General features: G+C 37.9%; 1 protein-coding gene across 2 annotated transcripts; it reads left to right on the top strand.

Annotated features, from left to right (window-relative positions):
* Positions 1-2,442: 2,442 nt before the first annotated feature.
* LOC117248988 (uncharacterized) lies at positions 2,443-14,121 on the top strand. 2 transcript variants are annotated; one of them, XM_033614263.2, is made up of 10 exons: positions 2,443-2,532; positions 6,291-6,388; positions 6,491-6,689; positions 7,622-7,766; positions 7,855-7,987; positions 8,082-8,202; positions 8,311-8,401; positions 11,467-11,569; positions 11,663-11,783; positions 12,084-14,121. In XM_033614263.2, the coding sequence occupies exons 1-10, from the start codon at positions 2,517-2,519 to the stop codon at positions 12,143-12,145; spliced, it is 1,089 nt and encodes a 362-aa protein (XP_033470154.1). In that variant the 5' UTR covers positions 2,443-2,516; the 3' UTR covers positions 12,146-14,121. The 2 variants fall into 2 exon arrangements, with proteins under 2 accessions (XP_033470154.1, XP_033470153.1); XM_033614262.2 differs by having other exon boundaries at positions 11,660-11,783.
* The last annotated feature ends 1,565 nt before the right edge of the window (positions 14,122-15,686 follow it).

Here is a 15,686-nt window from a genome sequence, read left to right as displayed (position 1 = left end):
GTTCTTCTTCTCTTGTTTTTATTAGGGGGAGCTTCGCTGTGTTTGTAGACGTGGAGGCGCCAATGGTAGAGTCAGTTCACTATCGCCACCCGGCGGTGTGGAGGTTTAGCACATTTGCAGTATGTTCTGATAGTTGATTATTTTTTATTTAATTTTATTTATTTATTTATTTATTAATTTGTGTGTGTGTAATCTAACTCGTAACAAATTATTATTTATTTTCTAAATTATTATTTATTTATAAATTATTATTGTTATTATTATTATTATTATTATTATTATTATTATTATTATTATTATTATTATACAAAATTCCTGCACTTTTTGCACTCCCACTTGCACTTGCAATATTTGTAAACCTATATTCAGTTCAAAATTACATTTTGACCTTTTATATATACATTTTATCTTGTTGTCCATTCGAATACATGTTTATCTTTATTTATTTTAACCTATTTTTACAACACATGGTTGCAAAATGAACTGTAATTTGTAGCCATGTGTCTGTTTATCATCCTGTGCACTGTTCTGGGCACACATACAGTACAGGCCAAAAGTTTGGACACACCTTCTCATTCAATGCGTTTTCTTTATTTTCATGACTATTTACATTGTAGATTCTCACTGAAGGCATCAAAACTATGAATGGACACATGTGGAGTTATGTACTTAACAAAAAAAGGTGAAATAACTGAAAACATGTTTTATATTCTAGTTTCTTCAAAATAGCCACCCTTTGCTCTGATTACTGCTTTGCACACTCTTGGCATTCTCTCCATGAGCTTCAAGAGGTAGTCACCTGAAATGGTTTCCACTTCACAGGTGTGCCTTATCAGGGCTAATTAGTGGAATTTCTTGCTTTATCAATGGGGTTGGGACCATCAGTTGTGTTGTGCAGAAGTCAGGTTAATACACAGCCGACAGCCCTATTGGACAACTGTTAAAATTCATATTATGGCAAGAACCAATCAGCTAACTAAAGAAAAACGAGTGGCCATCATTACTTTAAGAAATGAAGGTCAGTCAGTCCGGAAAATTGCAAAAACTTTAAATGTGTCCCCAAGTGGAGTCGCAAAAACCATCAAGCGCTACAACCAAACTGGCACACATGAGGACCGACCCAGGAAAGGAAGACCAAGAGTCACCTCTGCTTCTGAGGATAAGTTCATCCGAGTCACCAGCCTCAGAAATGGCAAGTTAACAGCAGCTCAGATCAGAGACCAGATGAATGCCACACAGAGTTCTAGCAGCAGACCCATCTCTAGAACAACTGTTAAGAGGAGACTGCGCGAATCAGGCTTTCATGGTCAAATAGCTGCTAGGAAACCACTGCTAAGGAGAGGCAACAAGCAGAAGAGATTTGTTTGGGCCAAGAAACACAAGGAATGGACATTAGACCAGTGGAAATCTGTGCTTTGGTCTGATGAGTCCAAATTTGAGATCTTTGGTTCCAACCGCCGTGTCTTTGTGAGACGCAGAAAAGGTGAACGGATGGATTCCACATGCCTGGTTCCCACTGTGAAGCATGGAGGAGGAGGTGTGATGGTGTGGGGGTGTTTTGCTGGTGACACTGTTGGGGATTTATTCAAAATTGAAGGCACACTGAACCAGCATGGCTACCACAGCATCCTGCAGCGACATGCCATCCCAACTGGTTTGCGTTTAGTTGGATGATCATTTATTTTTCAACAGGACAATGACCCCAAACACACCTCCAGGCTGTGTAAGGGCTATTTGACCAAGAAGGAGAGTGATGGAGTGCTGCGGCAGATGACCTGGCCTCCACAGTCACCGGACCTGAACCCAATCGAGATGGTTTGGGGTGAGCTGGACCGCAGAGTGAAGGCAAAGGGGCCAACAAGTGCTAAACACCTCTGGGAACTCCTTCAAGACTGTTGGAAAACCATTTCAGGTGACTACCTCTTGAAGCTCATGGAGAGAATGCCAAGAGTGTGCAAAGCAGTAATCAGAGCAAAGGGTGGCTATTTTGAAGAAACTAGAATATAAAACATGTTTTCAGTTATTTCACCTTTTTTTGTTAAGTACATAACTTCACATGTGTTCATTCATAGTTTTGATGCCTTCAGTGAGAATCTACAATGTAAATAGTCATGAAAATAAAGAAAACGCATTGAATGAGAAGGTGTGTCCAAACTTTTGGCCTGTACTGTACTTCCTCAAGACAGCTATTTCCCTTGCATTTTTGTTTATTATTAAAAGTTTTATACAGACAAAATGCCTTGTGTTTTTTTTAAATGTGTGCTGGTTACAGAATTACTAGTTAATACTGGGTGCTGGTTTTTAGAGATAGATGCATCTAATATCTGTGATCACTGGTGCCTCCATGATACTATCCCCTCTTATGATTTATTTATAGCCCCAATATTTTGCATGTGCAGCAGTCTGTATTCAGACCATCAGATTTACCCCAGCAGGACCAGCCTCTTGCTAAACACGTGGGTGTGGCTGTATTTCTAAAGTGGGGTAATGAAAACGAAAGTAGTGCCAAGTACAGAATGGCGGCTGCCTATGGTGAGTACATATTTAACATCACTCTATTTTATGTGGTCTGACAGTGATTATCTGCGGTGTTAAACCACATGCTGTGGCACTTTTAATGCCCTCATTAATGTTTGTGGTCACTGCATGTTTGTATGTATTTATATGAGACATATAGAGTTGTCATAGATCCTTGTAGAGTTGTCATAGATCCTGATATCAAACCAAAACCCGGTAGTATGGCTGATTTATGCCACGGCAGGAGAAATAAGATGTTGTAAGATGCAGGTATGAGCTGTCAGTCGGCTACACAGATTTATCATAAGTGGCGATCAATGTTTTTACAGACGTTCATAGTTTCAGTTTCGTTTCTTGTGAAGCTCCCTGACAGAGACTGTGTACAGCTGTGGCCCCAAACTGTATCATAATTATTTTATTATTCAATTATTTTTATTATTTAGTTATTTATTTTTATGTTACTTTATTCCTTATCTCGTTGACTTTCCTAATCTGCTGTTATTTCTCTATCTTTGTCTGTAAGGTGACCTTGAGTGTCCTGAAAGGCGCTTATAAATAAAATATATAATTAATATTATTGATAAAAATAATGCTTTTTATTAATTCCTTGTGCATTTGCAGTTAAATATACGCTTGGCTTATTATCTAACTTTTATATCAGCAACTTTCCAACGTGTAGCTCACGGCCGAAGAGCATACAGCTTGTAATTTTATTTATCCAGCAGGGGGCAGCAGATGAACATAGGTTATGTATATACACCTACATTTACACTTAAAGCTTTCTTTAAAACTGTCTCAAAATGTGTGATAAAGAATATCATCTGATATTTTGTTTTTTAAAAAAGTGAGGTTTAATTATTTGTTAGTTTCCATGAACAAACATCTCTACAGAAAACGGTTGCAACATACTATAACAACTGAAAATAACACCCCAGATACTGTCTTTAAAACACATTTTTCTTATTTTTATTTTCTTTCATTTAATTTTATGTCATTTTTATTTTCTTTCATTTAATTTTCATTTATTTTTTTAGTTATTTCAGGGTCTTTCAGTCAGACATCTTAAACACCCTCAAAGGGTTTATAGCCCTGTCTTTCCAGGCCTTCTGTAGGACACAGTTACAGCAGATGGTAACATAATAATGTGTAATACAGAAGCTGAAATGGATCGATAAAGTAACTGTAAATAATACAAGTATGAACATAGAAAAACTAATACAAGAAAATAAACCGAACCCCACATATGAACCAGAATGTTGGGGTTGGGTTGTGTCTTAATGATACTCTAATCACTTTACAAACAAGGATAATAAAGAAAAATTAAGAATAAAATAAAATAAAATAAAATAACTTAAAATGATAAATAAAAGTAAAGATAATATAATAAAGTAAAGATAATAAAGCAAAATTAAATAAAGTAAAATTAAAATAAAATATAATAAATAAAAAAAATAATAAATAAAAAGGCCATAAATTCAACTAAAACAAATGAAGAACAAACAGGTGTAATGTACACCGTCCAATTTCCTCACCTTTAAAAAGCTTGTCTTGTTGCAGTCTAATAAAAAAGTAACCCTTTCCATCCTAAAGATATCATATATAATGTCCATCTAGTCATCCACTGTAGGTATTGCTGGCTTTATCTACTTTCCAGTCATGGCTTTCCTGCTAGCTGCACTTAGGATCTGACATAGATATATCTCTAATGAGAGGTAACATTGTCCAAAGGCAGGGTGCCCAAATACAGGGTCTCTAGTTTAAATTGAATGTCCACCTCCTGCCAGAAAGGAGTAATGAAGAACCAAATAAGGTTTTTCCAAACTCTGTCCATAATGCCGAACTTGCAGTTGTCCATTGTAGTTCACATAACGCTTCCCATTCTTCTTCTGTTACACCTGTTTTATATACAATGAATTACATTTTATTAGTTGCAGCTCTCTATAAAGTCTTGATGGTTTTTTGATGTGAGTTCAAAACATAAGCCTCTATGAAGACTTTTAGTGTCATATTATCCTCATACTTTTGTTTATTTAAAGTCATTAACTGGTCATATGGTGCTGAATTTAAAGAAATCTATAAAAATCACTATTAATCAAGCCATGCTGCACAAAATCTTTTGATAGATCCTTGATTGAAAACTTATTTTTCTTTATTACATTTGGAAAAAGTACCTCAGCCAGAGATGGGCAAAAATACATCAAAATGTATTTTGATACAAAATACAAAATAACCCTCAAATAAATAATAAATACATGTGTTTTGTATTTTAAAATACAGAAATTTTTTTTTTTCCTTTTTCTTTTTAGCTGCGACCCGCAGCTCTATAGGTCACTCTGTCGGTCGGGTGGTTGGTCGATCAGTCCACAAAGCTTTTCGTGAATAACTCAGAAAGTCCTTGACCAAAAATGCTCAAAATTTGCATACTGCAACTAGAGACCACGAGTAACTATACCAGAAAGAATGCCCACAATTCGTCCATAGGTGGCGCTGTACTAACCGATTCAATTCTTTTTGTGAATAACTCAAAAAGTCGACCAAAAATGCTCAGAATTTACATGCTGCAATTACAGACCACAAGTAACTATGCCAGAAAGAACAACCATGATTCATCCATTAATAGCGTGATAGTGACAAATTTGGTCGCAGCTATTGCAAATTTGAGCTTGTTTTCTCACAATTTAGTATGACAATCTGTTGAACTCGGTAGACGTGAGCAGCAAGGTAGTCTACTGGTAGTGTGGGTCCATCCACGTGAGCAGCATGCCTGGCAAGTCTAGTCTTGCTGTGCTGTGACCTGTCCACCAACGGTCTAGCTAAACAGCAGCAAGATACTATAGCTACTGTAGCTAGTTAACTTGTTTGCTGTCTAACTTGGAGCCTTTGGAGCTCTGTGTTCAACTTTTTTTTTTTTAATGAAAAAGAGAAAAAACAGCTAGGGACATGTAGGCTACCCTAAAATATTATTTACTGATTCAGATTTAGATTCAGACAACTTTATTGATCCCACGTGAGTGTTCAGTTCATTTGTAGCATACTCATCCCAAGCATCAACCACAACAACATACAATTTCCTATGTTATGCACAGTCCAGTAAAACAGACCACTAGGTCATTGAAGCGCACATTGAATGGCCCAAGTTTAAAAAAAACATATAGATAAAAATGTATTTTAAAAAAAAGTAAAAAATATTGTTACATCCAATATTATAAGAATGTGTAGTCTATTATTTTTGTTTTTTGATTCGTGGAGAAAGTATTTTAAGTATTTTAAATACAAAATTACTCTACTCAAAAGTATTTTGTTACAAATTACGTTTGCTTTATATCAACCTCATCAAATACAAATTACAAAATACTCAAATGTAACTGAAATATGTATTTTAAATACAAGTAATAGAAATACTGCCCATCCCTGACCATAGCTCAATGGAGGTGAGTCACGTTCTCCTAATGCAAACTGGGAAAACTTTCCTTACTGGTCCTTGGTTTGCACAGAGGAGCATTGTCACATTGAAACAGGAAATGGTCCTCCCTAAGCTGCTGTCACCATGTTGAAGACGTGCACTATTGTGTTGAATATCACTGTGTGTTGTAGCTTTAAGAATTCCCTTGATTGGAGCTATGGGACCAAACAATGAAAAACAGCCCACATCAAAAGTCTGCCTCATAGTTTTGGCGATATAGTGATCACTCAGATTGTATCTCCACTGTGTACTCTTCATCACTGGGGATTATAGATAAGTGTTCACTGTATAAACATTTGTGTTGTTCCAGAGTCTGACGAGGAGAACCTGTCAAAGAGTGACAGTGAATCTGGCGTAAGCTATGAGTCGCGCAGTGACGGGTCTTCAGATGAAGAAGCTGATTGCCAGGTTTGTTCCTGGACAGAGAGGATGTTGAGAGTCCATCTATTTTCTAATTAACATAACTATTTACCTCTCCAGTAATAAGAAAATCTTTATTTTCATTTTCAGTTTTATGGGAAAGAGCCCTGCAAGTATTACAACCAAGGCAAGTGTAAGGATGGTGATAAGTGCTCCTACCTGCACTTCTGCAAGTATGCCCTGACAGGAACCTGTCGCAACGGCTCCAAGTGTAAGCTGAAACACCCCCGAGGTGGAAGAGAGTCCTCTGGTGCAACCAACGGGGCCTCAAACCGATCAACGTCTAGAGGTGAGGAAGTGATAGAATGGATGGTCTTGTGAACCTTTTACACTTGGAACATCTTAAATTATTATACTGTATAGTTAAAGGGATAGTTTGGATATATTGAAGTGGCCAAGCAAGGCACCCCAGACGTCTTTCTCCCCGGCAACGCTTTCCAGCTCCTCCTGGGGGACCCCAAGGTGTTCCCAGGCCAGATGAGATATGATCCACCAGTGTGTTCTGGGTCTGCCCCGGGGCCTCCTACCAGTGAGACTTGCTTGGAACACCTCCAATGGGAGGCGCCCAGGAGGCATCCTGATCAGATGCCCGAACCACCTCAACTGGCCGCTTTCGACACAAAGGAGCAGTGGCGCTACTCCGAGCTCCCTTCAGATCTCCTCCTCACCCTATCTCTAAGGCTGAGCCCAGCCACCCCACGGAGGAAACTCATTTCAGCCGCTTGTATCCACGATCTCATACTTTCAGTCACTACCCAGAGCTCATGACCATAGGTGAGGGTTGGGACGTAGATGGACCAGTAAATCGAAGCTTCACCTTCTGGCTCAGCTCCCTCTTCACCACGACATCACTGCAGAAGCCGCACCAAACCGCCGATCAGACTCTGCCTGTTTCTACAAACTGGGTCATGCAAACTTACATCTACTGGATGTAATACATTGACTATGGATAAGTACATCATATAGCCCCACTTCAAAAGATCTGAGCTATTCCTTTAATGATATGTACATGATGGATATATGGATATTGAATGTCAATTAGTCCTGAAACAGGGATCCCTCATCTGTGGAGTCGCTACAACCATCGCCTTTCACATTACACCTTCATTTGATCCCCTATTGTTATATTAAGTATTGATTAGTGCAGCTTTATTGCCCCTTACAGATAAAGTTATCATTTCCGTGGTTCGTTGCTCTATTTTATTTTTTCTTCTCACCCAGACCCAAAGCTCACTGACGGCCGAATCTACCAGTGGCAGCTGAATGATGGAAACGGTTGGATGGATGTCAGCAACGATCACGTTCTCGAGAGCCAGTACTCACTGCCCCACACCAAAAGCATTAAAATCTATAACACTCCGTATGGGTAAGAGCTAAACACACGGTGCTAAGTCATCATCTAAGCACAGACACACAGGAGCTGGTTGATAATGTATCTCTGTGTCTCTCTGCAGGGCTGTGAGTATAGACTTTAACAGGATGAGAGTGTATGGAAAGAGTCTGAGAGTGAGACGTTTGGATGATGGGAAAACCGTGTGGATCTGGTACTGCACACTGGGCCGCAAGTGGATCAAGTATGGAGACAAGGTCAACAACTGAACCTCTGTTTTGTCCTAAATGTCATGTATTTTTATCTTATTGTTCAGTTTGTAAATAAATATTGATCTTTTGTTTGGGACAGGATGCGAAGGGGAACCCCAGTCCTGCGAAGAGCTCCGACATAGAGCAGAAGTTCCAGAGTAACCCAACGAGCTCCTATACTTTCAGCATCGGCCCTGAAACATTTGAGATTAGATTCAAAGGTGAGGTAGACTCACAAAACCTTCACAGAATACTCAAACTAAACTCCACATGTCCACCACCCTAAGTGTCATCTCAGATACCAGCTGTGTTTTCTTTTTATTTGTCAGATATGCGACAGGTGACTGCAAAGAGAAAGAGGAAAGTTACCCGTCGACCACAGTACCGACAAAAGCCAGCCGGAGCCGGAGCAGGAGCAGTGTGAGTTTGGAGTTCAGTCCGGTCAATAATGAATAGTGATTGGTTGTGATTTATAATACAAATAATGTTAAAAAAATAGTAAAAAAGACCAAATTAATCTTTAAAAGCCCTGTTAAAAAGTATGATAAAAAATAATGCAAGGTCAATTGGGCCACTGGGTAGGTCAGCAGAGGGAAGTGATATTTTAAACAAAGTCCTCCAGCCTCTAAGGGTCTCTTACCCCTCATCCAGGGCTGCTATAAATTGAAAGGAGCAAGACTGAATTTCAGTAAAAGGATTAATAAGTGCTTAAAGGATAAAAGTCATTAAACAAGTGCTAATAAAAGGAACAATTAATAAAACATGCATAAAAAATAAAAGCAAACATTCATGCATAACACTTAAAACACTCGATAAGAAATTAAAATTAAGGTTAGTCAAAAATTCATAAACTTAACTTAAATGAAACCTTGCTCTGTTAAGATATGATAAATAAAAATAGCACACCCCGGGTTTTCACACAGTTTATTGAGCTTGTAGATTTCAATGAGGGCTCCGGCTGCAGGCAGAATGAATGTTTAATTAAATAATTTTAAAAAAAGATTTTGAATAAATAAATAAATAAAAGAGTAAGAATAAATAGAGAGTTGGATTTCATAGTAAAAGAAAGCAGTGTTTTTCCGCCATGGATAAATAAGTGCTTATAAAATAATTTAAAAGTGCTTAAACTCACAATTAATTAATACAAGATAATAAACATCAAATATAAATAATAAATATAAATAATTATGAAAAATATAAAACATGCGTAGATAAGTAAAATATATACAAAGAAGGATAAATTCATAAAATCCATGGAAGAAACTGCTCCTTATTGTTTTTTATAAAAATCAACAGTTTAAATGAAAAGAGGAAAAATGAGTAATTCAATATAGGCATATAGGACACTGGTGCCACTCCCGTTGTTCATTTTATAAAAGTGCTGTTTTATTGTCGTTTGAATGCTGTTTCTGGTCTCCCCGCATACAATTTGTGGCAGGCCTTGCATCTGATAGCATAGATTGCATTTTCCGTTGTAGGTTTCAAGGCCTGCCACGGAACCAGTATGTCCTTTAGATTTTTACTGTGTCGATGGGCAGAGATTAGCCGACACTTACCCAGCGAAGCACAGCCCTCCCTCGCCTCCTCAAAGGTGGCCCGACGCACAGAGAGGAGACCTTTGATGGTCTCTGAGTATGTGACCACCAGGGGGACGAGGGTGGGGCCGGCCCGCTGAGAGATGATTTGATGGTATACATCCTTAAAGGCCTGGCTGACCTCCACCTTGATAGTTCTGAGGAAGCGCTTCAAGTAACCCCTAGGCCTCAGTGCACTAAAGAGGGTGCTTATAGCTTCCTCCACATGCTGCATGGAAGGTGCAGATTCTATGGAAGCATATCAGCTGGGATTTTATCAGACCTCTGTACGTGTGCCATGGGTGGTAGCTGGTTTTATGGAAAAGTGCATCACGGTCCGTGTCCTTGAAATGAACTTTTGTGGCTAGCTGTTTGTTCTGGTCACTAGAGTCACGGAAGAAAACACGTGTCCCGAAATTCAACTGTTGAAGGTTATAGGTTGTATTTCAATTTGATTTTCGGGTGATGTGAGTTAAGTGTATGGATAAATCTGGTGAATTCTTCCGGTGTGTTCTCCCAGAGGCCAAAGATGTCGCCCAGGTACCGGAAATATAACAGTGGTTTTATGGTGAGTTTGGTGAATGCTGTTTCCTCCCAGTGGGCCAGATAGATGTCCACGTAGGATGGCGCATACTTCTGGCCCATGGCACAGCCGCACAACTGGAGATAGTGTTGGTTATTGAATACAAAGTAGTTTCTGGTGAGTGTAAGTTCTAGCAACTGTAAAATCTGGCGGTCAGGGTTAGGGTTAGTATTAGCGGATCACAGCACAGTAAGGGCAGGACTAGGCAAAATAAATCCGTCCTGGTGTTGCTTCACCTTGACTTAACCTGAGCTCAAATTTATCCAACCCTGTCTCACTCCGAAGTCGTCAAAATCCGGTGCTTGGGCAGTGACTTGCGGCATCAGACACTGACGAAAAAACCTGTCCTTTAACTTTGGTATGATATGCGGCAGGTTGCTGTTAAAGTTTGACAGCGCTCAGCGGTGCAGGGAGAAATGCAGCGGGACAAGAACTTAAGTTAAGGCAACAAAAGTCCAACCTGTCACCTTGATTCTAATTTCGGATACATGGATTAGCCTCACTGGATTAGTTTAAAGTGCACGGTCTCACTCTGAAGTCATCGAAATCCAACGCTTGGGCAGTGACTTGTGGCAACAGAAACCAATGAAAAACATCAGCATGATACGCGGCCAGTTGCTGTTATAGTTTAATGGCAGCCGACAGCATCGGGGGAACGCAGCTGGACAAGGACAATATTAAGGCGACGAAAGTCCAAGTGCGGCAGGCAGGAGGGGTGGTGGATGGGTCCAACAAACACGACTTTCACCCTTCATGTCCCGTAAGATTCTAAAGCCAAACCCTGTTCCTGAACTCAACCACGTCCGTTAGTTGTTAAAGGAAAAAAAAGGTCAATTCGCGGTGTTGTACCAACATAGTGCGTCTATTTTAAAAAGAAACTGTATGTAAATGTTTGAAGTTTCTGTGAAAACAGTTTATTTTGAAAGAAGACAGTGCATGTAACAGGCAGAACTTGACACGGTGTCCCAGAACATCAGCGTCCAACGCACCCAGGGTAACTTTCACGTCGTATCTGGACGTGGAAAGTCCATGACCAAACAACTAAATGTGATGAGGTCGGAGTGAGAATGTGTTGATTTATCCCTAAACAAAACCAGTTATTTCTAAGATGCCCAAAAATACAAAATTGTTTGGACAGAGCAAGACCAGCCATTTCCCCCATGTTTTCAGTCTTAATGCTAAGCTAAGCTAACTGCTGCTGTCTCCAGTTGCATATTTAGCACACAGGCGTCAAAATTGTATCAATCTTCTCATCTGACTCTTATTTTCCAGAAAGTTAAACTGTTCCTTTAAATGCTGTGACAGAATGAGTGATGTTCTCGTTCCAGAGTTTCTGAAGCAGCCGCGGCTCTCCAGAATGTTTCTGTGGGCACCAAACCACAGTGGCAATTTGAGGGAGACAGCGGAGCGTGGCACGCGTTCAAACACAGGGTAAGTCATCTGATAATATTTAACTGAGAATCTTTGTGTACCTTTTAAATAATAGTGTAAAGACAAACCATGATATTTGTATTGTTTCAGCAGAGCGGGACTCAAACTGAATGCTCAGTAACTAGCGATGACATTGAGAGGAAGTACAATCAAAACCCCAACGGCAGCATGACCTTCAAAGTGAAAGGACACTCCTACAAGCTGGACTTTGGAGGTTGAGTTATATTTTGATACTGTGATGAGAGAAAATGGTCAAGATTTATTTTACTGGGTCACTATTTCCTCATAAGGTCTTCAAGATTTTCTGGAAAGGTGCAAATTTTATTAAAAAAAAAATAAAATAGAGAGTTATTACAGTTTAGTTTGTTTGTTGAGTCAGGAAGTTCTGTGAAAGAACTTCATTTAAACATAGAAAACTTTATGGGAAATTAATGGCCCTGTATTTTATCAGCTATAATATACTGTAACATCCTTGAATAGCATTTATTTATCTGTTTAATTTTTTTTCCTGCAGCGATGATGCAAACCAACCTCAAAACCAAGCATACACGCAAGATCAGACGTGTCCTGGTGTGAGTGATTTTGAAGACCTCAAGAAGAAAGTCTACAGACACTTGTGCAATACCATATTTATGCAATCATTATAATCTGGGATTCATATATTCTCCTGAGACCTGATCTTTTATTTGGTATTATTTTTAATTTGTCCTAGCTATTTGGGATCAGTAGGACCTGATGAATATAAAAAGCTAAAGATTTTCAAGCCTTATAAAGTCCCAGTGTTCTCAAACGAGACGATAATAAAGTCCCAGTCTTCTCAAACGAGATGATAATGAAGTCCCAATGTCCTCAAACAAGACGTTAACAAAGTCCCAATCTTTTCAAACGAGACGATAATGAAGTCCTAATGTCCTCAAACAAGACAGTAACAAAGTCCTAATGTCCTTAAAAGAGACGATAACAAAGTCCCAGTGTCCTCAAACGAGACAATGATTAAGTGTCAATGTCTTCAAACGAGACAATGATAAAGTCCCGATGTCCTTAAACAAGAGGATGATAAAGTCTCGATGTCTTCAAACGAGACGATAATAAATAACCAATGTCCTCAAACGAGAGGATAATAAAGTCCCGATGTCCTCAAACGAGACGATAATAAAGTCCTAATGTCCTTAAAAGAGACAATAACAAAGTCCCGATGTCCTCAAACGAGACAGTAACAAAGTCCCGATGTCCTCAAACGAGACAATAACAAAGTCCCGATGTCCTGAAATGAGGCAATGATTAAGTTTCAATGTCTTCAAACGAGACGATGATAAAGTCCCGGTGTCTTCAAATGTCTTCAAACGACACGATAATAAATAACCAGTGTTCTCAAACGAGATGAAAGTAAAGTCCCAATGTCCTCAAACGTGACGATAATAAAGTCCTAATGTCTTCAAACGAGACGATAATAAAGTCCTGATGTCTTCAAATGAGTAGGCTACTGTCTAATTAACAGCATCTTATTTTGTTACTGTTGCTAACATTGGTTAAATCTGTTAGCATATCAATCTACAAACATTATTAATCACAAAATTCATAACATGTGATCAGGTTTTGTACCTTGTCCACTTTTGTGTCAGGATCAGCTGCAGACTGACTTGGCAGAGGTGGCTGCCATCTTGTTTTTACATGGATTACTGTATTGTGCTCTTGCTACCACTAGATGGCACAAAAGTGTCCACGTACGAGAACTACAGGTCTAAGTTTAGTAGAATGAAGTATAAGGTGCACTAAACCCAAAATAAGATGTCCTCATATGAGGACACAGGGTCTCAGACGGATATCTATACATGGCCTAATTTATACAATCTTTAATATTGTTTACACGAGACAGGAATTCAGGATGAGATTAGATTGTCCTGAACATGGTTGTGTCATTTTTAGTAATGTGGCTGCCACAGGGGATTGTTTACCAACACAAACACTGCCTGACTAACTTGTGCTCAGATTATGAACTGTACCAGCTTGCCTTTTAAAAACTATTCTTAGACACAGACAGTACATGCCGCCATACCAGGGGATGCACTTAATTTTTGTAGTTAAATCTGAAGAAGAAATTGAGAATATAAGACAAAGTCTCCTGAAATGATCAAACAAAATATTTCATGTTACAGTCAAGCTGCCACATATCTACGCACTGCCTCGTCTTATGTTATAGAATGGACTATTTTAGAACCAAATCTAATTCAAATGAATGCCAATGAACTGTTTTATTTGATTTTAATGGTTTTTATATGGTGGTTACATTATGTAATAAAACACTGCAGTTTTTCAGCTCAATTCATATCTTTTTATTTCAAGATTAGAAGTCCAGTATTAAGTCTTAAAGATTGCTCTCCTTCATACCTCTGCTTTGCACTGAGATACCAGTGTGATACAGATTATATTAAATAGTATGTAATAGTAATTTGGGTAACTTGTGATTGCAAGTTGGAAAAAAAATACATCCAATGTTTTTTGTTGTTGTTTTTGTTTGTTTGTTTTTGAGGCAATAAAACATGATGCCAGCACTTTTGTGAGTCTCCATTTGTTTCTGCCTTTTTAATTTTAATATTGTGAGTATTAAGTCTAGACCAGTGGCTCCCAACTGGTGGGTCGTGGTCCAAAAGTGGGTCCTGGGTCCATTCTGAATGGACTGCAAGTAGTGTTAATTTCACTGATGAAAATTTTCCATCAACAAAGAGAGCACAATCCCAACACTTGACTTACAGCATCGGCAACCAACGAAAAAATGCATCCTTTAACGTCGGCATGATACGCAGCTGGTTGCTGTTATAGTTTAATGACGCCCAGCAGTGTCAAGAGGAAATGCAGCGAGACAAGGACGAAAGTTAAGGTGGCAAAAGCCCAAGTGGGGCGGGTGGGTCCAACAAACGCCGACCTTCACCTGGGAGAGCGGCGTTCACGTCCCATAAGATTATAAAGCCAAACCCTGTTGTTTTTGTTGCCTAAACTCAACCATGTGTGTTGTAGAAGGCAACGTTGTACTGACGTAATGTGTTTATTTTGAAAGAGACTGTACGTAAACTTTAAATTTCCTGTGAAAATGGAAGTGTATTTTGAAGGAAGACAATGCATGTAACAGGCGGAACTTGACATGGCGTCCCAGAACGTCAACAACCATGCCATATGTGACGAGGTCGGAGTGAAAATGTGTTGGTTTAAAGACTGAAAAAACATACAGAGAACTTAATGAGTAAAAGTTGACAAAAGTTTTGAATTTTTGTCAACTAAAATTATGAAGGGAAAAAATAATAATAATAAAAATGAAATAAATAAAATTATGAAGGAAAAAAATAAAAATGAAATAAATAAAATTATGAAGGAAAAAATGAAATAAATAAAATTATGAAGGAAAAAAATGAAATAAATAAAATTATGAAGGAAAAAATGAAATAAATAAAATTATGAAGAAAAAAAATAATAAAAATGAAATAAATAAAATTATGAAGGAAAAATAATTGTAATAAAAATGAAATAAATAAAATGATGAAGAAAAAATAATAATAATGAAATAAATAAAATTATGAAGGAAAAATAATTAAAAAAATGAAATAAATAAAATTATGAAGGAAAAATAATAATAAATGAAATAAATAAAATTATGAAGGAAAAAAATAATAATAAAAATGAAATAAATAAAATTAGGAAGGAAAAAATTATAATAAAAATGAAATAAATATAATTATGAAGGAAAAAACGACTAAAAATACAATATTTTTTATCAAAACGAACCCTTAATCTAAAATAGCTGTCAAAATCAACACTGACCACAAGTGACTCACAAGTTTGTTTGATATTAAGCTGCTGTAACTAATGACATTGTCACAAAAAAATGTTTTCATAAAGATTTAAGTGGGGGAAAAAGAAAATTGTAACCATTTGTTTTTATTTTTCACCCTTTTTTCCCAGTTTTTCTCTTCACCATTCTGATTGTGGAAAGAATGCTGTAAGTTGTTATAAAAGACACTTATGGTTGTATTTAAAAAAAGAATATCCTGTAAACAAATGAATAAGTTAACACAAACAATGATAATGTACAGACAGAGCACAGGAAGCTCAATAAATTCACTGA

Source organism: Epinephelus lanceolatus, chromosome 23 (genome assembly GCF_041903045.1).
Source record: "Epinephelus lanceolatus isolate andai-2023 chromosome 23, ASM4190304v1, whole genome shotgun sequence".
In the NCBI taxonomy this organism is placed as follows: domain Eukaryota; kingdom Metazoa; phylum Chordata; class Actinopteri; order Perciformes; family Serranidae; genus Epinephelus; species Epinephelus lanceolatus.
This window is presented reverse-complemented; position numbering and strand designations above follow the sequence as displayed.

Coding starts and splice junctions, on each gene's coding strand:
- LOC117248988 (XM_033614262.2), top strand. Junction 7,988..8,081: donor GGATCAAGTATGGAGACAAG/GTCAACAACTGA, acceptor TGTTTGGGACAG/GATGCGAAGGGGAACCCCAG. Junction 11,570..11,659: donor GGCACGCGTTCAAACACAGG/GTAAGTCATCTG, acceptor GTATTGTTTCAG/CAGAGCGGGACTCAAACTGA.